The sequence below is a fragment of the Acomys minous genome (assembly GCF_964271855.1).
Source record: "Acomys minous genome assembly, chromosome: 3".
NCBI lineage: Eukaryota > Metazoa > Chordata > Mammalia > Rodentia > Muridae > Acomys > Acomys minous.
The window spans coordinates 77,732,470-77,754,745 of record NC_140485.1 but is presented as its reverse complement, the minus strand read 5'-3'; the positions used below and the strand labels follow the sequence as shown (position 1 = coordinate 77,754,745).

Genomic DNA, 22,276 nt, shown 5'->3' with positions numbered 1-22,276 from the left:
AGCATTCAGAGAGGCCAGGGCAGATCCTGAGAACTAGAGAATGGGTTGGTGTTGGGGTGTAGGTTACGGTCGCATGCTTGTCTAGGATGCATGACGCTCCAGGTTAAGTCCCCAGCACTGGGATAAAAGAGAAGGACTGGGCTAGGAGGTTGTCTCAGCAGGTAACAGCATGTGCTGCAAAGAACAGAGACCTGAGTTCAAGTCTCAGGACCTATAAAATGGAAGGAAAAGCCGGGCATAGTGGCACATGCCTTTAATCCCAGCACTCAGGAGGCAGAGGCAGGCGGATCACTGTGAGTTCGAGGCCAGCCTGGTCTACAAAGTGAGTCTAGGACAGCCCAGGCTACACAGAGAAACCCTGTCTTCCCTCTCTCACATTCCTTCACAAAGTCTATTTAACTCTCAGGCCTTGCTTTTCAATTGCTGCTATGAGTTTTGTTCTGAGACTACGTTTCAGTATTTTTCTCAGGCTGGCCTTAGGTGTGATATCAACTTAATAGGGTTTTTTTTGTTTATGTTTATGTTTTTGGTTTTGGGTTTTTTTTTTTTTTGAGAAATCACTACATGTTACTTTAAGATCTAAGTGGGATCAGAGGTTAATTTGTAGGAACTGTGAGGACCACAGACTGCATGGCATAGATTTGTCTCTGAATGCCTTCTGTGAAGGTTCTGAGGGTCCAGAAGTGAGCCCTTCACCAGTGGAGCGCACACAGAGCCCTGATAGTGTGTGGCATAGCGAAGAAACCTATAACAAGGAAACACTCAAGCATTATAGCAACTCTGGTGGGAAACGTGGAGAAGCCACAGGAAACATGACAGAGAGACACCACTGGAGCTTCTCTGGGAGGGAGAGATAGAGGAAAGGCGTCTGGCTTCAGAAAATGGCATGGATTCTCTTGGGTAATCCAAGCCCATGGTTTGTTCAGCAGAAGTGGCTGGTGAGAGGCGCTGGAGCCAGTCCGCGGGAGGAAGCAGAGGCACTGAGAAGTTTACTTAAGGCTAGTTTATGACAGTGCCAGGCAGGGAGCGCTCATTGTGTCTGCTACACAGAGGAAAGCTTCTCACAGAAAGGTCAGATTCCAAACAAACCCTAGGAAAGCTGTGGTCCTGGGAGGCCTGGGTTAGCCCGTCTCACGGTGATTGCTATTCTGGGATTTCTAGGCATCTGGCTGAGTTGTGGAGAACCTTGAAGGTGGAACTGACCAGCACGACCTGGGTCCTATGGAGGCTCCTGAGGAAGCTGCAGAAATGCCATAATGCGCCCACCCAGGCGAAGATGGCCTATGTGGCTGTTGCTGTAAGCTTTGAGAGGCTCCCTTTGAGGGTAACTGACCCTTTCCAGAGGGTGATCTTTTCATTCTCTTTCAAAGTTTGTTTTTTCCTTCCTCTTCCTTCTTCTCTGCCTCCTCTTCTTCCTCCTCCTCGTCTCTCCTCCTCCTCCTCCTTCTTTCTTCTTTATATTTGTTCCTTTTGATTTTTCCCAGACAGGGTTTCTCTGTGTAGCCTTGGCTGTCCTGGACTCACTTTGTAGATCAGGCTGGCCTCAAACTCACAGAGATTCACCAACCTCTGCCTCCCCAAGTGCTGGGGTCACAGGCACCTGGTGAAAGTTTGTTTCTAATATTCCCCTGTAAATCTGTGTGCATCCCTACATGGGCACGGACATGGAAGGAGATGAAGAGTATAGTAGGGTGTAGTACAGTATGAACGGTCCTATCAATATCCTTTAAAAATTACCTAGGATATCCAAACTTGTGAAGAAAAAAATTTAGTGTAATGATATATAAAATAGAAAACAAAGGCCCTTTTAATTACGAGTCATAAATCTTTCTATCTAAATGAATGTTTTAGGCCTTATAGACAGTATATATTTTGGGCCTTTCAGGTCATACATAGTCTCTGTGACATAATATATGGATTTTTTTTAAAATCTAAAAACCAAGACAGTATTTGTGCCTGTTAGCCCAGCTACTCAGAAGCCTGAATGGGAACATTATTTGAGCCCAGTTTCTGGGCAGCAATTTGGTTTCTTTGGGGGTGGGTTTTTTGTTTTGTTTTGTTTTGTTTTGTTTTTTGTTGTTTTGTTTTGTTTTGTTTTTTGAGACAAGGTTTTTCTGTGTAGCCCTGGCTATCCTAGACTCGATTTCTAGACCAGGCTGGCCTCAAACTCACAGAGATCTGCCTGCCTCTCCCTCCCTGAGTGCTGGGAGTACAGGTGTGTGCCACTGCACCCAACTGACAATTTTTCCCCCCGAAAGGAAAAACAACAGAACCTAATTCTCATACATACAAAAAAGGGAAAAGCATTCTTAGCCCATGTAGAAATACCTGTGTATGTGTGTATTTGATATGTTTTCCCACACAGTTTTCCTTTTAGAACAACACTTTTTTGAACAGTCTTATGTTCACAGCAAAACTATACAGAAAGCACAGCAGGTTGTGAAAGCTGCTGGTCTCTAAGCATGCAGAACTACTTCCTATCAGTATATGTGTTTTTGATTTCTTTAGGCAAAGTCTCAAGTAGCTCAGGCTGTCCTCAAAATAGCAAATAAGGGAGGGTGACTTTGAACCTCCCATTTCGGCTTCCTGAGTGCTAGGATCCCTCCACTCAGGGCCTCCTGGCAGGCCGTGCTTCTTCCTCATCCCCTCTGCTCCTCTTAGGTTCCTCTTTGTCAAGTCCAGTCACTGCCAGAGGAGCTTAAGCTTCCAACGTTCTTTCAGAATTTTTCATTTGCTACTGTCTTCTCTCTTACTCTCTTTTCTTATGACTTTATGCCTTTTAAAAATTCTGAAATGGTATTGCAGATTCACAAGTTAGATGTGTGTTTCAGTCGCCCCGTGCACACTGTGATATAGACCATGTGAGAGGGACTTGGTATTCTCATTTGCAACCAGCTTGCAGATGTTGCAGTGGCCACGCCTTGAATGCAAGACTTTGCCTTTGTTTTACTGAAGGGTGGAGGCATTTTATTAGCACATTGATACAAAAATGGATACTTTTCTGAGTTGTTACTTGTCATCTAATAAGATAAATTTTGTTATGGTTGTATTCTATTTATTTTCTAGTTGTAACTAGTCAAGTGTACTCAGTTTCCAGTTATGAGTTCTGGATGTCAAGCCTGCTCATAATACAATCTCTCTCTCTCTCTCTCTCTCTCTCTCTCTGTGTGTGTGTGTGTGTGTGTGTGTGTGTATGTATGTGTGTGTGTGTATGTGTGTGTGTGTGTGTGTGCGTGTGTGCGTGTGTGCATATGTATATATATGTATGTGGTGCTGGTCCATGACTTGCTGAGCATATACTCTGTTCTGAGTGGCCTCCGCTCACTTCTTAGATCACTTTACTCTTCCTTTCCCTCTCAGGTCTGTTCCTTCTGCCAGTTACCATTGCTGCTCTGTCAGTGGACTGGCTGTGACAGAGGGTTAGAACCAACGGGTGCTCAGTGCCTCCCTGTGCCTTTTCTGCCACAGGTAACAGATGCTCTTTATGAGGTGCTTATAGGAAACAGACTTCGAGCAGCTGCATTCCGGCTCTTCCCTCAGCTTCTGATGACGCTGCTCATCCAGATTCACCACAGCATCGGCCTCACCATGTCTGATGTCCACATCCCAAGTGGCCTGTATGCAGAGCAGGAGATTCCAAAAGACGTCACACCGATGTGGTATTGCCCACTGTGATTTCATTGACCTGAACACTTATTGGGTCCATGGCACTGTGCTAGATACAAGCAAAGATGTGGTCCTAGCTGTGAGTGGACATAGCGCCACAGTCCTCCAGCCTTCACTCTGGCTTTCACTTGCTGCCTGTAGTTTTTTAGTTACCTTCTTCTGCCTGGGGCCGGCACATAATGTGTGATACTGTGCCAGTCCTTCCCTGACAGCGTAAGTACAGACAAAACTGCCAAGCTGGCCTCCCAAACTGGACTGGCCCAGTGAAATGATTCCTTATTTCCGGGATAGTGCTGGGACATTTTTTAGTCCCTCAACAAGGCCTTGGTTGATGTCCCTCATGTTGCTGACACACGGACCTTTCGGGAGGAAATGCTATACTGAGAGATACTTAGGACATGCTAAGTGCCCGTGGGTCCCAGGTGTAGTTAATTAGCTGCAGGCCCTGGGCCGGTCCACTGTTGTGTGCTTTAGCTTCTCTTTCTGTAAGTGTGGAGATTGGACCAGTTATCTCCCAGAACCCTTCCAGATCTAACTTGCTCTTGAAGCTGCATCTAGGAAAGCAACTCAAGAAGTGCTTTGTAAGTGGTGGTGATACATTTTATGGAGGAAATATAAATTGCATCGCTTTCTTTCTTTTTTTGAAATAGGGACTCATGTCCCACAAGCCAGCCTCAAACTCACTTTGTAGCTTAGGCTGACCCCTAGCTCCCAAGCATATTCACCATGTCTGGGACCTGAAGTGATGGGCATCAGACCCAGAGCTGAGATCATGCTAGGCAAGCATCCTACCAACTGAGCCAGATCCCTAGCCTTAACTTTCACCTCATTAAAAAAAAAAAGCAGTGGGTCAGGCTGGAAAGATGGTTTCGGGGTTAAGGGCACCGGCTGTGCTTGCAGAGGACCCAGGTTCAGTTCCCAGCACCCACATGGCAGCTCACAACTGTCTGTAACTCCACTACTCGGGATCCAGCATCTTCTTCTGACCTCCATGGGCACTGCATGCATGTGGTGCACAGAAATGCAGGCAAAGCCATACACACACAATAAAAATAATCAACATTTTAAAAATGGCAGTGGGTATCCACTTAGCATCCCAAACCAGTTCCTAAGTCATAAATCTTTTTCCAAGCTCCTTGAGAAACAAAATCAACTTTCTTTACCCTGACAACTTACGTGGAGGCCCTTCCCCGTCATTAGACCCTGAGGCATCTTTAGGAACGCTAGAGAGGGAGGGGTTGCAGCCCAGCCGTGGGCCACCCCGGGAGCGTCAGGCCCACTCTCTCCAGCTTGTTTTTTCCCAACTCAGCTTCGCTATACAAGCGACAAAGACCCTCCTCCTCAGAACACAGTGCTGGCAGGAATTCAGCATCGTGGAGAAGAGCGGCGGCTGGAACCTTCTGACGGGAGAAAGCCATCTTCAGGGAGTGTTCCTCCTCGCCAAGTAGGATTTCCTGATTCCCATGCGTCTGTCTGTTCCTCTGCCCAGCCGCATTGCTTTGTCTTTCCCTTAACAAAAGGTTTGCTTTGGTTTGGTTTTTTGAGACAGGGTTTCTCTGTGTAACCGTCCTGCCTCTGCCTCCCAGGTGCTGGCATTAAAGGCATGCGACACCATTCCTGGCCTAATACCTGTAATTTTTTGAGTCAAGGTCTCACTGTGTTTCTGGCCTGGAATGCTGCAGACCAGGCTAACCTCAAACTCATGTGATCCTCCTGCCTCTGTCTCCCAAGTGCTGGGATAAAAATTATGTACCATCATGCTATAGTATCTGTAAATTAATCAGAAAAATATTCAAGTCTTAACCTAGCTGGGCAGTGATGGTGCACACCTTTAATTCCCAGTACTCTGGAGGCAGAGGCAGGCGTTTTGCTGTGAGTTTGAGGCCAGCCTGGTCTACAAAGTTAGTCCAGGACAGCCAAGGCTACACAGAGAAACCCTGCCTTGAAAAAAAAAAGTCTTAACCCTGACGTGCCCTCCTGAATACCTGAAGCAAGGTAAAAGCTTTGGAGGGCCCGACCCTGCCATAGGCTATCTGCTTGGGAACATGTCTGAGAGTCTTCTGTTCATCTGTTTTACAGTGCCCTGCTGGAAAGAAATCAACCCTTTGCACATAAGACCTTGTACTTGTTAGTCCCTTTGATTAACCGAGGGAATGTTAAACATAAGCTTACATCAGCAGCCTTTTTTGTGGAGGTAAGAGTCCTGTAGGAACTGGATCCAGGGAGCCTGGAAAGAAAATAGACCGTCTTTTCTAAGCTGTATCCAACTTAGGGTCAGACTGGGGTCCGTTCTAGCTTTGCAATAGATGTTTCACTTAGAGTGAACCCTTTCAAAATTCTTTCCTCTCACTGCTGTCAGCATTCCTCGTGTCTCTGTGCTGCCTGTGCAGCAGCTTAGTGACGTCACAGGAAATGCATACGTTGGAGTCAGTAGGAAGGCAGATCCCTCCACAGAGAAGGAGCTTTGAGGTCACTTCTTGGCTGATTTTTTGGTTCTTTCAGCTCTTAAAGAGTCCAGTGGCCAGGAGACTGCCCAGGGTCTACTCCACTGTCCGCCTGAGAGACTGGCTGTGTGACGAGAACAACCTCTTCAGGATCATTGCACTGAGGGGACTGCACAATCTGGTCAGACACCGAGAGATGGTAAGAGGACCTCTGCCCGCTGATTTCCTCACCCCAAACATACCCAGGATACCTAGGGAGGAAGAACTTTGGGAGTGTTGGGCAGGAGTAAATGTACACGTCGATCTGTGCCACTCTAATTTTATACCTATGAATTACGTGGATACTACTAAAATTCCAAATCACAAATATTCATAATACCTTGAATCTTGCATTTTGTGGGGGAGGTAGGCTTATTGTTACAACACAGTAAAAAAACATCCAGCTGCCCATGGACGCCTTATACCATGTCACTCTGTGGAGGGCCTGGATAACCCAGGGTATGTATCATCTAAGACAGGGCTCACTGTCGTTCATGATGACAGAAAGCTTGTCTTCCACATGCCTCATTAGACCTCAGCCTGCTGGTGGCACACACCTTGAATCCCAGCACTCAGGAAGCAGAGGCAGGTGGATCTTTGGGAGTTCCAGGACAGCCAGGGCTACACAGAGAATCCCTGCCTGGAAAAACCAGAGAGAGACAGAGAGGGGCGGGCGGAGAGAGAGTTAATGGCCTCAGTCAGAAGTAACATTGAGGCTTTAATACTGGCAACTTGAGATGTATTTATTTCATACATACATATGTGGGAAAAAAATAACATATGCTAGCCTATGTTAACTCTGGTTGATTGGATGCATGAAGATATTTTTATTCTCTCTCTCTCTCTCTCTCTCTCTCTCTCTCTCTCTCTCTCTCTCTCTCTCTGTGTGTGTGTGTGTGTGTGTGTGTGTGTGTGTGTGTGTGTGTGTGTACATACACACATTTTAAAATCCTGAGATGACTACCTTGTTCAGATGGGGAGGACTTTTAAGGATCTTCAGTCACATACTGCTGAGTTCCTATCAACGAGTTTTCAAGCCTCTGTTTTAATACCTTCATGCTGGAGAACTCACTGTGGCCTGAGCTGGCCATTCCTTATTTTTCTGTGTTGGGACTTTTCCTTAAAGGCAAGGGTACATCCCTGTCCTTCCCCATCCCCGCCCCCCTCTGTTCTGAGAAGCGGTTCACAACACTCCTCCCTCCTCTACATAGCAGGTGTGACAATAGTAAAGAGAGGACTCTTGTCCCTCCTTACCACACCTCTGTTCTGGATTAGCCAGAGTAACCAGGAAGCCACACGCACTGGGTTACTTATGCAGTGGGATCCCTCCGGTTAGACGTTAGGTAAGGTGCTACGAGGAGTGGAGGTCACGGCTGCTTTGGCACACACAGAGAGAAGACGTCAGGAGCCTGCTGCCCTGCATCTTAGATCGCCTACATGAGACCGATGAGAGGATCGTTTTGTTGGCCATCCAGACACTCCTGCAGCTTGTCAGGATGCTGGACTCCACCACCTTGGCTGCCATGATGCAGACTCTGCTCTCCTTGTTTGGTGATGTAAGACCATGACAGGAAAGCTTCTTCCCTAGGGGGTGGGTACCTACCAGCAAGTAGACATTGAAACAGTAATAGGCCATTTTATTTTACTTAGAGGATGAAATGTTTTATTTATAGAGGCCTTTTAGATCTTCTCCCTCAAGATCCTTCCAGATACCCTGTGATCCTCAACTGTTATTATCTGTTTCTCAGACTTGAAAAATCTTAAGACATAGCTGGGTGGTGGTGGTGCACACTTTTAATCCCCGTACTCGGGAGGCAGAGGCAGAGGCAGTCCTCGCTGAGTTTGAGGCCAGACTGGTCCAGGACAGCCTGGTCTACACAATGAAACCCTGTCTCAAAAAACAAACCAACAAACGAATAAACAACAACAAAACAAAAAAATTTTGAGTCACTTACCAAGGCATTTCCTTACTTGGTAGGAGGGGAAAGAGTTTGTATAGGACAAGAAACAAGAAATGAGTCAAAATGATGGACTGAACTTGTGTCCTTGTCCCAAATCACAAAGATTTTAAAGAAGAAACACACAGGGTACATGTCAGGCATCCTCAGTGTCTGCTAAAGTTAGGGTGTGTGAGGGATTAGCAGCAGTATTGGATACAAGGCAGGCTTCTTCAGTGTCTGCTAAAGCTAGGGTTGTGTGAGGGATTAGCAGCAGTATTGGATACAAGGCAGACTTCTTCAGTGTCTGCTAAAGCTAGGGTTGTGTGAGGGATTAGCAGCAGTATTGGATACAAGGCAGGCTTCTTCAGTGTCTGCTAAAGCTAGGGTTGTGTGAGGGATTAGCAGCAGTATTGGATACAAGGCAGGCTTCTTCAGTGTCTGCTAAAGCTAGGGTGTGTGAGGGATTAGCAGCAGTATTGGATACAAGGCAGGCTTCTTCAGTGTCTGCTAAAGCTAGGGTGTGTGAAGGATTAGCAGCAGTATTGGATACAAGGCATGGTTCCTCAGTGTCTGCTAAAGCTAGGGTGTGTGAGGGATTAGCAGCAGTATTGGATACAAGGCAGGCATCCTCATTGTCTGCTAAAGCTAGGGTGTGTGAGGGATTAGCAGCAGTATTGGATACAAGGCATGGTTCCTCAGTGTCTGCTAAAACTGGGGATGTGTGAGGGATTAGCAGCAGTATCGGGTACAGGCTTCTTCAGTCACAGGTGGGACTTACCCATTTCTTGTTTGTAGAGTTCAGAGAAAAGAGAACCAAGCACAGGTCTTGCTGTCTCCCTATAGAGGTCATTTCTTTCCTCAACTCCATGCAGTTGCATGAGTTCATGTTAAGACTGATGTCCCACAATCCCTGGGGTTCTTACAAGCTACTGTGAGCATGTTCAGTGAGCTGTTTCCTTGTGACCATTCCATCTCAGGTGAGACGAGATATTCACCATAACTCCGTGACTCTTTTTGGAGCCTCCATCAAGTCTGTGAAGAGCACGGAAAAGAAGAGTGTGGAAACCCAAGTCCTGGAAAGCCTGGTCCCACTGCTTCTCTTCTCTCAGGATGAGGACAGTGACATTGCTGAGGTAATGTCAGTTTCTTTTCAGCCGAGAATAACTCACAGTTTAGATCCAGCCCTGCAAAGAAGAATTTATAACTCTGAGGACACAAGACTTTGCAGTCACATTCTTGTTCCTTACATCCTCTGGCACAGAACTGCATTTCATTATCTCCCTGAGTAAATTGTGGGAAATCCAACTCTCAATTGCTGTGTAGCAAAATATGGCCTTTGTGGGGAAGAACTGTGTATTTTCAACAACTCCGTGTTAGTGACGAACATGTTCTCGTCTTTCAAGGTCTCCCCATGGCCTTGAGACATGTAACCTGCTGGGGTTAAGGGAGAGAGAGTAATCTCTGTGGACTATCTGGAGCCTTTATCTCTCCTCAGCTTTCCAAGGGCTTTGCTGTAAGAAGTGTGGCTTTCACTTAAGCCACTGAATACTAACTGGTCTGTTTAGGCTGCGCCTAGCGCTGTAGCTGTGGTCTCAGCTGTGTGGGAGGCTCAAGGCCAGTGAGGACAACTTATTAAGATCTTGTTTCCAAATCCACAAGTAAGACTGGCAAGACGACTCAGTAGGTAAAGGTTCTTCCTGCCAGGCCTGACATGTGGAGTTTGATTCCTGGAACCCACAGGTGGAAAGAGAGGAACTGATTCCTGAAAACACACATGGAGACAGGGAGACAGACAGACGGACACATAGAGTCTACAAGCTTGCTCAGTCCACTGTGCTAACTGATGACCAGATATACTATACCAGGGAGGAAAAGTTCAAACCAGGAGGAATCTGGAAGAATTTTGGAGTTTGGTCTTTGTGTCCTCCATTCCTTCACAAAAATGAAAGTCAAACTTAAAAGCTTAGAAACAGCCAGTGGTGGTGGTGCACGTCTTTAATCCCAGAATTCTGGAGACAGAGGCAGGTGCGTCTTTGTGAGTTCGAGGCCAGCCTGGTCTACAAAGTGAGTTCCAGAAAACATTTCAGACTGTATAGTAAAGTATAGCTCAGACTTTGTCAACCAGGCGATGGGAAAGCATGTCTTTGGGGTCACAGGTTCACAGAGGCATTGATGCCTCACCCCAGCCTGCCATCACTTGGCAATCAGGAAAATCCCAGAGCTGCCAAGGGCCGGCTTAGTTTCCTACAAACATGAACAACTTCTGGCTAAGTTGAGCTCTTGGGAGGGAGTCTGAGCATTACGATATAAGCAATGCTACCTTAGCTCTAAGAAATGACATAAACGAGTCACACACCTGTTCCCACCTGAAGACCCCAAAGACCTGTCATCCTAAACTCTCATTGTCCCGTTAGTAAGCGCTTCCCTTCCTTTCCCTTCCCCACTTCTTTCCTTTCTCTCACGTCTCTTTTGTGCTTTGGTTTGTTTTGGGATAGGGTGTCTGTCTGGTTGGGATAGGGTCTCTGGTTGGGATAGGGTGTCTGTCTGGTTGGGTTAGGGTCTCTGGTTGGGATAGGGTGTCTGGTTGGGATAGGGTCTCTGGTTGGGATAGGGTCTCTGGTTGGGATAGGGTCTCTGGTTGGGATAGGGTGTCTGGTTGGGGTAGGGTCTCTGGTTGGGTTAGGGTCTCTGGTTGGGATAGCGTCTCTGGGTTAGGGTCTCTGGTTGGGATAGGGTGTCTGGTTGGGGTAGGGTCTCTGGTTGGGTTAGGGTCTCTGGTTGGGTTAGGGTCTCTGGTTGGGATAGGGTCTCTGGTAGCTGAAGCTGGTTTCAAACTCACTATATAACCAAGGCTGGTGGACCTGAATGCTTGATGCTGGATGGACTGCATTGTCTTGCCTCTGCTGCAAAACTACTGGCTTTACAGGTGTGTGCCATTAATGCTTGGCGTGTGTGTGTGTGTGTGTGTGTGTGTGTGTGTGTGTGTGTGTGTGTGTGTGTGTTTGAGACAGTCTCACTATGGAGGCCAATCTGGCCTTGAACTTTCTTTCCTCTTGCCTTTTCCTACCAAGTGTTGGGATTACGGTTGTTTTACCACACCCAGTTTATTTTTCCACATTTTAAATTTTAAGTTGTATATTTTAATAAATCTTTCAGCATATTTACTTAACATTGTACTTATGAGATTTTTATTGTAAGGCTGTGGATCATTTATTGTCAGTATTAAGTAGAGTTTAATTATTTAATCTAACATTTACCCCCTTCTATTCTAGAACACTTAGTTTTCTGTTTTCATGACTATAGTACAGTAGTGAGCACTTCAATGCTTGCATGTGAGAATTTCTTGAGGAAATAAAAACCTAGAGTGGAATATCTGGATATCGTTAATTTTACTACACAGCTACAAATTGCTACGAAAAGTAACTGAGCTAATTCTTAATCTCATAAATCCCCAAAGGGTTTGTTTCTGTTGCTGCTTTTTTGAGAGAAAGTCTCACTATGTAGCTCCAGATGACCTAGAACTGGCTATGTAGACCAGGCTGGCTTCTAAGTCAGAGATCTGCCCGTTTGCTTTAGCCTACGCAGTGCTGCAATTAACCGTGTGCACCACCATACCTGGTCTTTTGTTTGTTTGTTCGTTTGTTTGTTTGTTTGATTGATTTTGGGTTTTGGTTTTCTGAGACAAGGATTCTCTGTGTAGGCTTGGCTGTCCTGGACTTGCTCTGTAGACCAGGCGGGCCACAAACTCAGAGATCCACCTGCCTCTGCCTCCCAGTTCTGGGATTAAAAGTGTGAGCCACCATGCATGGCTCATACCTGGTCTTAAAAGAATATTTTTGGCTCAAAAACCTACTGGACTGAGATAATCAGTTTTGAGTGCTTTGGTGGCATTCTGGGAGTGATGACCAGAGGAGAGGCACACTTGCTCAGGGGAACCCTGTCTAGAGCATGGGCTGTATCTTTTTTTTTTTTTTTTTTTTTTTTTTTTTTTTTTGAGACAGGGTTTCTCTGTGTAGCCTTGGTTGTCCTGGACTCACTTTGTAGACCAGGCTGGCCTCGAACTCACAGCGATCCGCCTGCCTCTGCCTCCCGAGTGCTGGGATTAAAGGCGTGCGCCACCACGCCCGGCTTGGGCTGTATCTTTTGTACCTCACCTGGGTACCACATCCACTAGTTCTCACTTTTCCAGAGACCAGTGGTTTCTACATCCTTTTAAGCACCTTGCAGGCCCATGGATCCTTCCGGCTCCTCAGGAGGAAGTCAGAAGTCTAGTTCATTCCCTTTCCTCAGCTCACCCAGAGTAATTCTGAAGGTATCAGCCTTTGGTGTCAGTTTTACAAAGGAAAATTCACCTCAGGTAAAAAATGTTTGAAAATGCTGAGCTCTGATACTCTTTTCCTTCACAACAGGAGAGCAGACGAGTCCTAAGTCTTTGTGCCTGGTTCCTGAAGTGGAAGCTGCCCCCAGAAGTGTACTGCAAAGATCCCTTCTACATCAAACCCAATGAAGCTGGAAGGGTCTGCAGATTCTTTGTATGTGACAATAATGGCTTTGGTGTTCAGTTAGCTTTTAATGGAGACACTTGGCATGCAGGAAACATTTCCCATCCCATCCCTTTCAGTTTAGTAGTTGCTCTCCATGAGCTGTTTAAGAGGTAGATCTTTTTCCTGTAGTTCCCTCGATTACTCATTATGTGTGTTTGCACACACATTGAGTGTGCCACAGTGTGCAAGTAGAAGTCAGTGAACAGCTTTCGAGGGTCAGTTCTACCTTGTGAGGCAGGCTCTCTTTCATTCCTGCTCATGTGAGTCTCTGGTCTCCACCTCCCATTTCACTGTAGGATTCTGGGGTTTCCTATCTGGATTTTGTTTTGTGGGTTTCAGGGATCAAACTTGACTCCTCAGGCTAGCATGGCAAGCTCTTTTACCACTGAGCCATTTCACTAGCCAACAAAGACACTATAACACATTTCTTCACATATGCAAAAAGCTGATGGTAAGGTGTGGTGGCACATACCCATAATCGCAGCATTGGGAGGTGGAGGCAGGAGGCTTTGTGTGAGCTTGAGGGCAAGCTGAGCTGGAGAGTAAGACCTTGTCTCAAAATAGTAATAACCCAAGGACTTACAAACCAGAGGCCCCCACTAATTGCATCAGAAACTATATGGTCAGGCTTACAGTGTCTAGGCAAAAAATTTTACTTGGGCTAGTCTTGGTGGTGCACACCTTTAATCCCAGCACTTAGGAGGCAGAGGCAGTGAGTTCAAGGTCAAGCTGATCTACACAGTGAGTTTCAGGCCAACCAGAGCTCTATAGTGAGACTTCATCTGAAAAACAAAAACAACAAGAAAATGTCCCTGTGTGCTGAACTGAAATAATGGTGCCTTGTCTCCATGTTGGTAGGCCTTTGCTTGAGACAGTGGATTGTCTTATCTCCTCTCTGAGCATGATAATAAGGCCTATGCAAGGACTGCCACAGCGTGTGAGTTTACCAAGAAGAGGGCAGCATGTCACTAGCCCTGAGCCGAGAGCATCTTGTCCTCACAAACCCAGCAGAGCCTACATGGCTCCCAACAGGGTCAGCTTCTATCCAGAGGAGCTTTAGAAGCCCATGCTTAGGTTTCTAGAAATGGGTGGAGTAGAGCCACCTCTGCGACTCTCTAGGAACCTTCCACATAGGTGAAAGCCAGATGCTCTCTTCTCATCAAGCTTGTAGGGCTAGGAAACAAACCATAGTGCCTTTGCCTGTCGTCTTCCTGACTTTCAGGTCTCTGAACTTCAGCCATTACCTATAACAGATGCATTACAGATGCATTAATGGCAATGTGGTGTTCCCAATGGGTAAAAGTGCAAATTATCCATGTTAAATTGTAAGCTCTATGAGAAACAGTTCTTATCTCCCCTTCCTGGTCATAAGGTGTTTGTCCTTCCGAGAGGCTTTGGAAAGTGTACTTACTCATCCACAGAGCAAAGTACATCCTCTGTGTAGGAGGCCACAGCAACCCAGGTTTAAAATGTTCAGTTTGGAATCTTCAAACTATTAAGGGGAAACTAAAATAGAAACTCCAAGTGGAAAATAATGTGTGCCAAAAGGAAGCTTGCAGAGTCCTCGGAACATGGCCGACTAGGCAGGAGAAGGCAGGGAAGTTGAAGCTCAGGGTGGTTAGAATTGGGAAGACTAAGAGAGGGACAAAGAAGCCCAGGTGACATACAGGTGCCACAGAGAGGTGTGCGAATGGGCGTTCTGAAGACTTAACCTTACAGGAGCTTGCTATTGTGACAAAGCAGCCACTGTGGCGTTGACTGTAGTCATCCAGACAGTGCTGTACTCACCGGCTACTTTATTGCTCTATATACTCTTTCCCATCAACGCAGGGAGAAAAATGCAAGGGGAAAATAAACATCCTAGACCAAATACTAATGTGTTCCAAGGAGTCAACACTTCCCATCAGAAGAACAGCTGTTTTGTTTATAGGTAAAAGAAAAGCCTTTCACTTGTGAAGTCGCTGTTAGCCTGTAGCCTCCCGTTGGTTGAGTGCGTGCAGCCCCTCTCTGCATGTACAGAATGTATTTCAAGTATATTAACCTCCAGAGCCCTCTCTTGCCCCTCACCCGCTCCCATTGATCCCTTTCTTCCCAAACAGCCTCTCTTCTACTTTGATGTCTTTTATTTTGGTGACTCCTTGAATTTAATTAGGGTTACTATGGGAGCATGGGTAAAGGGTTATTTACAGGAGACTGGGTAACTTACTCATGACTACACCGAGGGAACGTTGCTTCCTTCATTTTACCGCCTGTAACAACCATTAACTGTAGGTGTAGGACCTCACAACCCCTTTCCCCAGAAACTGCCTAGAAACCCTTAAGGGTGTGCAGGTCTTCATAAGTCCTAGTGACAGGACAGCGGTGGGCCCAGTCTTGTGCGGATCTCATGCAGGCCACAAGTTCATAAGCACAATGGCTAGAAGACATAGTCAACTGGTGCGTTCTTTCACCCCCTCCTCTGCAGGGTTAGCTTAGGCCAGGAGGAGGACACAGATGCTCAGTTAGGGCTGAGTCCTCAACACTGTCAGTAATTTGGCCACTATGAGCTTCTCAGTAACTGATGCCTACAGAGAGAATCTGACCAAAGCTGAAAGCAGCACTCATCTGTGTGCATAAACTATTTATCAGGCAATTTGATGGTCACACCATGACTAACAAAGCAAAAACAATGCCTTCTCTGCTAGGGCCTGACCTCCTCAGGCACAAGCTTACAGCATCAGGCATGATTTTTTTTTAAATGTAGGTGACCCCGGAAACACTTCGAAGGAAGAAGGAACCATGTTATTGAGCAATAACTATTAGGCCCCTGGGGATATTTTTTTAAATATTTAACACTGTTTAGTGAGTGAATGTATGCTTATATGTGCACATGTGCTCACATATAGGTGCCATGGCAGATATGTGGAGGTCAGAGAATGTGTGGGAGTTAGCTCTTCTTCCACTGTGTGGGTTCTGGGAATTGAACTCAGGTTGTCAGGCTCCTGAGCAAGCACATTAGCCCTTATGATGTTGCTGGCTCTTCTTTTCCTCCTCCTCCCCCCCCTCCTCTTCTTCTTTGTTATTTACTTTTTGAAACAAGTTTTTACTGTGTAGCCCTGGGTGGCCTGAAACTGGTATGGGCACCAGGCTTGCCTAGAACTCAGACAGATGCACCTGCTGCTGTCCCGAGTGCTCAGGTTAAAGATGTACACTACCACTCTGGGCTCTGCTTAGCCTCTCAAGCAGCTCACTGTGTACCCTGGGCTGACTTGGAGCTCATGGCCTTTCTCATGCCTGAGCTCCCAAGTGCAGGGGTCACAGGCGAGAGCCAGGATGCCTGCCTGGGATTCATTGTGCTGAACATGTTTGTCAAAAGGCTAACTCTGCCACTTGCTTAAGTATTAAATGACAAAAATGAAAACCTTTTAGTTCCTTGAAGTCTGAACCTGGCTGTCTTGTGTTCAGGGCTCTTATCAAAGTATACGGATCCCAGGGAGCTCACGATGCAGGGTACTGAGTGGATAGAGAACCGTAAGTACTGACAGTGTTGCGTGGGGAACGCACTGATTTGGAAGGTGTCTGATTCTGCACCAACAGAGTCTGGCAAGTAAACTCTGGGTTATGCAGCAATAACAACACAAGTGACTGCAATTCAATTAAATTACAGTCTTATCTAAGTGTAAGATGCCTGAGGTCAGAGTGTGATCCTGTTTGTCTGGAAACAGCTTTAATGACTGTCTTAGGGGAAAGCCCTAAACGTGATCAGCAAGTAAAACATTATAGAAATCTATTTTAACAAAGAGTGATGATGCCTCACACATACCTCAGAGACAGCAGGCTGGCTAAGCAGCTGTGCTGTAGAGGGCAGGACTTGGCACGAAGATGCTTTAGTCATCTAAGGCAACCATCAGAGGTCGGTTTCCAGAACTGTCAGTGAGTGAAACTGTGTAACTGTGCTGTTCTGCAGGTTGAGTGCTACCTAAGAATCGTGGTGTAAGTCTGGAGCTATAGCTTAGTTGTAGAATGTTTACCCAGCATGCACTTGAGCTCCAGGTTCAATCAAAGCTCCGGAGGGAAAGGTAGTTATAGTTAGAAAAGGTAAAGAAATGCAAGTGCTCCCTCTCACAATCCAAAGTCACTACTTTCATAACCAAATTAAAAATCTAAACAATTTGCTTTTTTAATTTAAGTTTTTATTTACTTAGCATGTGTATGGCAGGAAGAGAACAAACTCCAAGAGTGAGTGAGTGCTTCTTTGTCCTCAGCCATGTGGGGTCTGGGGATTGAAGTCAGCTTGTCAGGCTCAGCAACAAGTGCCTTCACTTACTGAGTCATCTTGCAGGCCTACTTTTCACTACTTTTTTTTTTTTTCCAAACAGGGTCTCTCGGTTAGCCTTGGCTGTCCCAGACTCACTCTGTAGACCATGCTGGCCTCGAATTTAAAAGATCCTGTCTGCCTCTGCCTCCTAAGTGCTGGGATTAAAGGCTTGCGCCACCACACCCAGCTCAATTCACTACTTTTTAAAATCACAGTAATTATTGAAACATGTAGGGAATAAAGCCAATATAAGGAATACAATGATAATTTTCTTAATATTAATTTTATGTCTATGAGTGTTCTGCCTGAAGGTATGTGTACTCCGTGCATGCCTGGTGCCTGCAGAGGTCAGAAGAGGACATCAACATCTTCTGGAAGTGGAGTTACACATGGGTGTAAGCCAGTATGTGGGTGCTGGGAACTGAATCCAAGTCTCTGCAAGAGCAGCAAATGCTCTCAGCCACTGAGCTGTCTTTCCACCCTGACCATGCCACTTCTCACTAAAGTCTATCATTTCTTCATCAATGTTAAAACATTTGATAACAACAGCAGCAAACCAGCCAGGGTTGATAGCTATTTGGGAGACTAAGGTAGGGAGATTGTGAGTTGGAGGCCTAACTGGGCTACAAAATGAAATCTTGTTTCAAAAGAGGGGGGGCGGTGGGGGTGGAAAAGAAAGAAAGCCATGTAAACTATTCTATTCTGATTTTATTTACCTAAAAATCCCAGGGGAACAAAAGTTCTATTTACACACAGCTGTGACTCAGGCAATAATGAACTATAATTCCATCAGACAAAGCATTTATCCCTGAACCCAGGAAGTAGAGGCAGGAGGATCAAGGTCACACCAAGACCCCTGTCTCCAAAAAATGGACATTTTGATTATATGGTTCCATTTGAACAACAGTATTTGAAGCAAGAACAACGAATAGAAAAATGATCAGGAAGACATACCTTTTGTTTGTTTCCAGATAAGGCTGTTCTGTATAGCCCTGGCCATCCTGGAAATTGACTTGTACACCAGACTGGCCTTGAATTCAGAGATCTGCCTGCCTCTGCCTCCACCAAATGTTGGGATTAAAGCCCTGTGCCACCACCACCTTACTGAAAGACACACTTTCAAAATAACAGCAGTTATTTCTAGGTGGTAAAATCATATATGGCTTATGTTCTCCTGGTGCTCACATGTATGATCTAAGTTTTCTATATAACAAATGTGTATTTCTTTTGGTATAAGAAAACATAAAAGCTACACTTTAAAGTGGGCATGGTAGTTTGCATTTTGTCTCGCTACATGGTGGGTTAAGGCACAGGGATGGCTATTCAAATTCAGCCCGGGCAACACAGGAGAGCCTGTCTCAAAACAAGACAAAACCAAGACATTACAAGTTGAAAGATACAGGAGCTGGAGAGATAGCTCAGAGGTTAAGAGCACTGCTTGTTCTTCCAGAGGTCCTGGGTTCAATTCCCAGCAACCATCTGATGCCCTCTTCTGTCATCCAGATGTACTGGAAGACAGAACACTCACATACATAAATAAATCTTTATTTTTTATTTTTTAAAGATTTGTTTGCTTATTATGTATACCTGCAGGCCAGAAGAGGACACCAGATCTCATAGATGGCAGTAAGCCACCATGTGGTTGATGGGAATTGAACTCAGGACGTCTGGAAGAGTAGACAATACTCCTAACTGCTGAGCCATCTTTCAGCCCCACAGCTAAATAAATCTTTTTTTTTAATTGAAAAATATTAGCCAGGCACTCTAGTATATTCCTTTAATGCTAGCATTTGGGAGGCAGAAGTAGGTGGATCTTCGTGAGTTCAAGGCCAGCCTCATCTACATAATAAATTCCAGGACAGCCAAAGCTACATAGTGAGACCCTGTCTCAAAAAACAAACAAACAAACAAACACACACACACAAAAAAAAACCTTCAAAGGAATAATGACTTAAGAGTTAATGATTTTTAGAGTAAGATAAGAGGTTAACATTAAGCTGGATGGTGGTGGCACACAATTTTAATGCCAGCACTTGGGAGGCAGAGGTAGGTGGATCTCTTGAGTTTGAGATCAGCTTGAGGCCAGGCTGGTCGACAGAGCAAGTTCCAGGACAGCCAGAATACACAGAGAAACCCTGTCTTGAAAAAGAAACAACAAAACAAAGAACAAAAACAAACAAACAAACAAACAAAACCAAGCCTGGTGGCCCACGCCTTTAATCCTAGCACCAGGGAGGCAGAGGCAGACATATCTTCGTGAGCTTGAGGCCAGCCTGGTCTACTAAGGGAGTCCAGGACAGCCAAGGCTACACAGAGAAACCCTGTCTTAAAATACCAAAAAGAAAAAAAGAAAAAGAAAGAAAAAACAGAAAGGAAAAAGGGTTTAACATTAGACATAAGAAAAAAAATAGTGATTTAAGAGTTACCCTTGTTAGGGTAAGGCAAGAAGTGAAAAGGTTAACATTAGATAAAGGTGGGCAGACCCAGATATTTTTGATTTTAGGCCAACTATTTAAAATATGGTTATTGCAAAGAGATGAAATACTCAGCAAGTCAGAAAACAGTGGGTTTTACAGGTCAAATCTGGAATCAATTCAACAAGCTCCAACTTTGATGAACTTTCCACAGCCTAGGAAAACACTGCCTTTTGAGCGCAGCTCCTCTGCTTTGTTGGCCTCTTGGGGTCTAGAGTGGCACTCAGTTCTAGAAACCTCCAGTCATGCTTTTCTTGCCTTGCAGAACTGAGAGCATGGCTGCAGGACCCTGAGCCCTCTTTGCGCCTCCTCGCCTCCCAGGCTCTGTTCCGAATCCAGAGGGTGGGGTCTGAGTCACAATCAAGAGTTTCCTGGCTGAGGAAGCTCTTGGGCTGTCTTTATACGTAGAAAGCACACACGACAGAGGTAAGAGCAAGCCCTTTCAGAAACCACACAAGTGACAAGCACATTCCATCTTTCTTTCCTTTTTAAGTGTGATCTTTTACTTGTGTGCGTATCTATGCGCGTGTGCACACAGGTGGAGGGCAGGGGACAGCTGTGGGAGGTCTCTTTCCATGATGTGCATCCCAAGGATCAAACGAAGGCTCTCAGGCTTGGCGGCAAACGTGCTTGTCCACTGAGTTGATCTCCACAGCCTGAATTCCCTTTTCTCTTCCCCATTTAGACAAGCCCAGCAGGAAGCTACTTCCAAGTCAGTTACCTCCAGCAGAATCCCTACTTTAACACCATTTTAGTAGTTAAAATACAGTAGGGAGGGAAGCTGTTGCTTTAAATTTGCAGATAAAGTAAAAATTGTAATGAGCTTTTGAGTTCTGCTAGATATCCACAAAATTTAAGTGCCGATGACTGTTACAGAGAGACAGAGAAAGAGACAGAGACAGAGACAGAGACAGAGACAGAGACAGAGACAGAGAGATCCCAGGGCCACTCACTCAGTGGAAGAGTGAGTGCTCAGCATGTGAGTGGCCTGGGTTCAGGGCACAAAACCAACCAGGTCACACCTGTAACCCAGCACTTGGGAGGCTAAGACAGGGGAATCAGGAATTTAAGACCCTTCTTCTTCCTTCTTCTTCTTCTTCTTCTTCTTCTTCTTCTTCTTCTTCTTCTTCTTCTTCTTCTTCTTCTTCTTCTTCTTTTGGTTTTTTTGAGACAGGGTTTCTCTGTGTAGCCTTGGCTGTCCTGGACTCACTTTGTAGACCAGGCTGGCCTCGAACTCACAGCGATCCGCCTGCCTCTGCCTCCCCAGTGCTGGGATTAAAGGCGTGCGCCACCACGCCCGGCTAAGACCATTCTTCTTTATACAGTGAGTTTGAGGCGAGTCTCTACTTCATGAAAGTCTGTTATATTCTTTCAAATCCCAAGATCTATATGCCCATCTTTCATCTCAGCACTCAGGAGGAAGAGGCAGGCAGATCACTGAGAGTTCTAGGCCAGTATGGTCTATATAGCTCTTGAATCGAGGCTAGCCTGGTCTGCAGAGAGAGTTCCAGGACAGCCAGGGATACACAGCAAAACCCTGTCTCAAAAAATAAAAAATCTATAAACAACAACAAAAAAGACAAAAGAAAATTTTCAAATAAAAGACGGTGTTTCTGTGTTAGTATTGTAGGCTACTTGATTGTCAACAGTCTCAAAAGTTAGTTACCAATCTATTTTTATATTTTCATACCTAATATTTTGTAAATTCTCATAAGGCCTGTCTCCTTTCCGATTCCTTGTGAAGCCTGTGAGCAATAACAAAATTCTGACATAAAATGCTGAATCGATCCCAATATACAAAGTTCCCACTTGTTTACTCACCATATTTTGTTTTGTTTTTTCTCACCATGTTCTTAATTTCTCCAAGTACTGCTGCCAGGTCCTAGATAGCTCTAAGTTGGAAACTAACTCTTTTCTATCCACTGTCCATTTTAAATATAAGTGGAAATATTCTAATATGATGAATTTCCCAAGAAATATACTAGTTTATGCTGGGCGAATACCTTGATAACTGTGCAGAGGGTGGGAAATACCTCGGGGGCACACTAGAAATGAGGTATTAAGTCTAACTTCTAGGCTCTTGTTTACTGGAAAGCCCTAAGCAGAAAGGCAGTGATGAACTCTCCAGGACAAGAGAAACCTCTTGGGGTGATACAGAGAAAAAGGAGCTGTGACAACTGCCAGATGAAGAGCTACTACCTATAGTGAACTGCATTGCTTGGGTTGCTCACCCTCTTCACCCAACTGTCACTCTTATCTCTCTGCTGAGGCCTTAGGTTCGCAGTGAGTGGGATGTGGGTTAGGTCTATGGTTCGCACTGTGCTAGGTGTAGCTCGGAGAGGTTCACTGTCCAGAAGAGGTCTTCTTACATCAACCCTGAAATAGTTTAGCTACAAATGAAGACCCCCGTTGCCTGGTGTATTCAGGTATGTCCACCCTATGGTCTGTAGGCCCCAGGCACCCTAAAGAACAATGTTACATTGGAGACCCTTGCTTCAGTCTTCAAGTCAGAGCCAAGAATATACCTAAATCACTACACGTGAAACTGCAATGCTAACTACACACACATTTGAATTACATTCACCCCTCACCATATTCTCCTTTGGCTCCTTTTGAACTAGTCTTTTTTCTAGATTATCCAATAAAAATGAGTAACAGCTTATTGAGAGAGAGTTCATGACGAGCCTAACTCTAAGCACATTATATAATTAACCCTTTTTATTCTCAGAGTTGCTTCATTTTATTATCTTCATTTTGCAGATGGAGAAGCTGAGGAAACAAACATGAAAGTGATTTTCTCTGGGCTACACAACTAGTAAATGGCAAAGCCAAGACTACCAGTTATTCTGGCTCCTACACTCACATCCTTGGC

General features: G+C 45.3%; 2 protein-coding genes across 7 annotated transcripts in view; one reads left to right on the top strand and one right to left on the bottom strand.

Annotated features, from left to right (window-relative positions):
• Window positions 1–20,309, top strand: part of MROH8 (maestro heat like repeat family member 8) — a 68,502-nt gene extending 48,193 nt beyond the window's left edge. Inside the window, exons 13-23 of one of the 6 annotated variants that reach the window (XM_084775652.1) lie at window positions 1,162–1,324; window positions 3,469–3,659; window positions 4,976–5,110; window positions 5,746–5,860; window positions 6,169–6,309; window positions 7,541–7,705; window positions 9,067–9,222; window positions 12,499–12,621; window positions 14,464–14,563; window positions 16,078–16,143; window positions 19,670–20,308. In XM_084775652.1, coding sequence (XP_084631778.1) covers window positions 1,162–1,324; window positions 3,469–3,659; window positions 4,976–5,110; window positions 5,746–5,860; window positions 6,169–6,309; window positions 7,541–7,705; window positions 9,067–9,222; window positions 12,499–12,621; window positions 14,464–14,563; window positions 16,078–16,143; window positions 19,670–19,812 — 1,498 coding nt within the window. In that variant the 3' untranslated portion in view covers window positions 19,813–20,308. Of the gene's footprint in view, window positions 1–1,161; window positions 1,325–3,468; window positions 3,660–4,975; window positions 5,111–5,745; window positions 5,861–6,168; window positions 6,310–7,540; window positions 7,741–9,066; window positions 9,223–12,498; window positions 12,622–14,463; window positions 14,564–16,077; window positions 16,144–19,669 lie in introns of those variants that run through there. The other 5 variants (XM_084775653.1, XM_084775655.1, XM_084775654.1 and 2 more) reach the window with 5 other exon arrangements.
• LOC311593799 (protein MROH8-like) overlaps window positions 1–22,276 on the bottom strand; it is a gene marked incomplete at its 5' end in the record, with an annotated part of 117,439 nt that overhangs the window by 53,566 nt on the left and 41,597 nt on the right. The gene's annotated exons all lie outside the window — the stretch shown is intronic.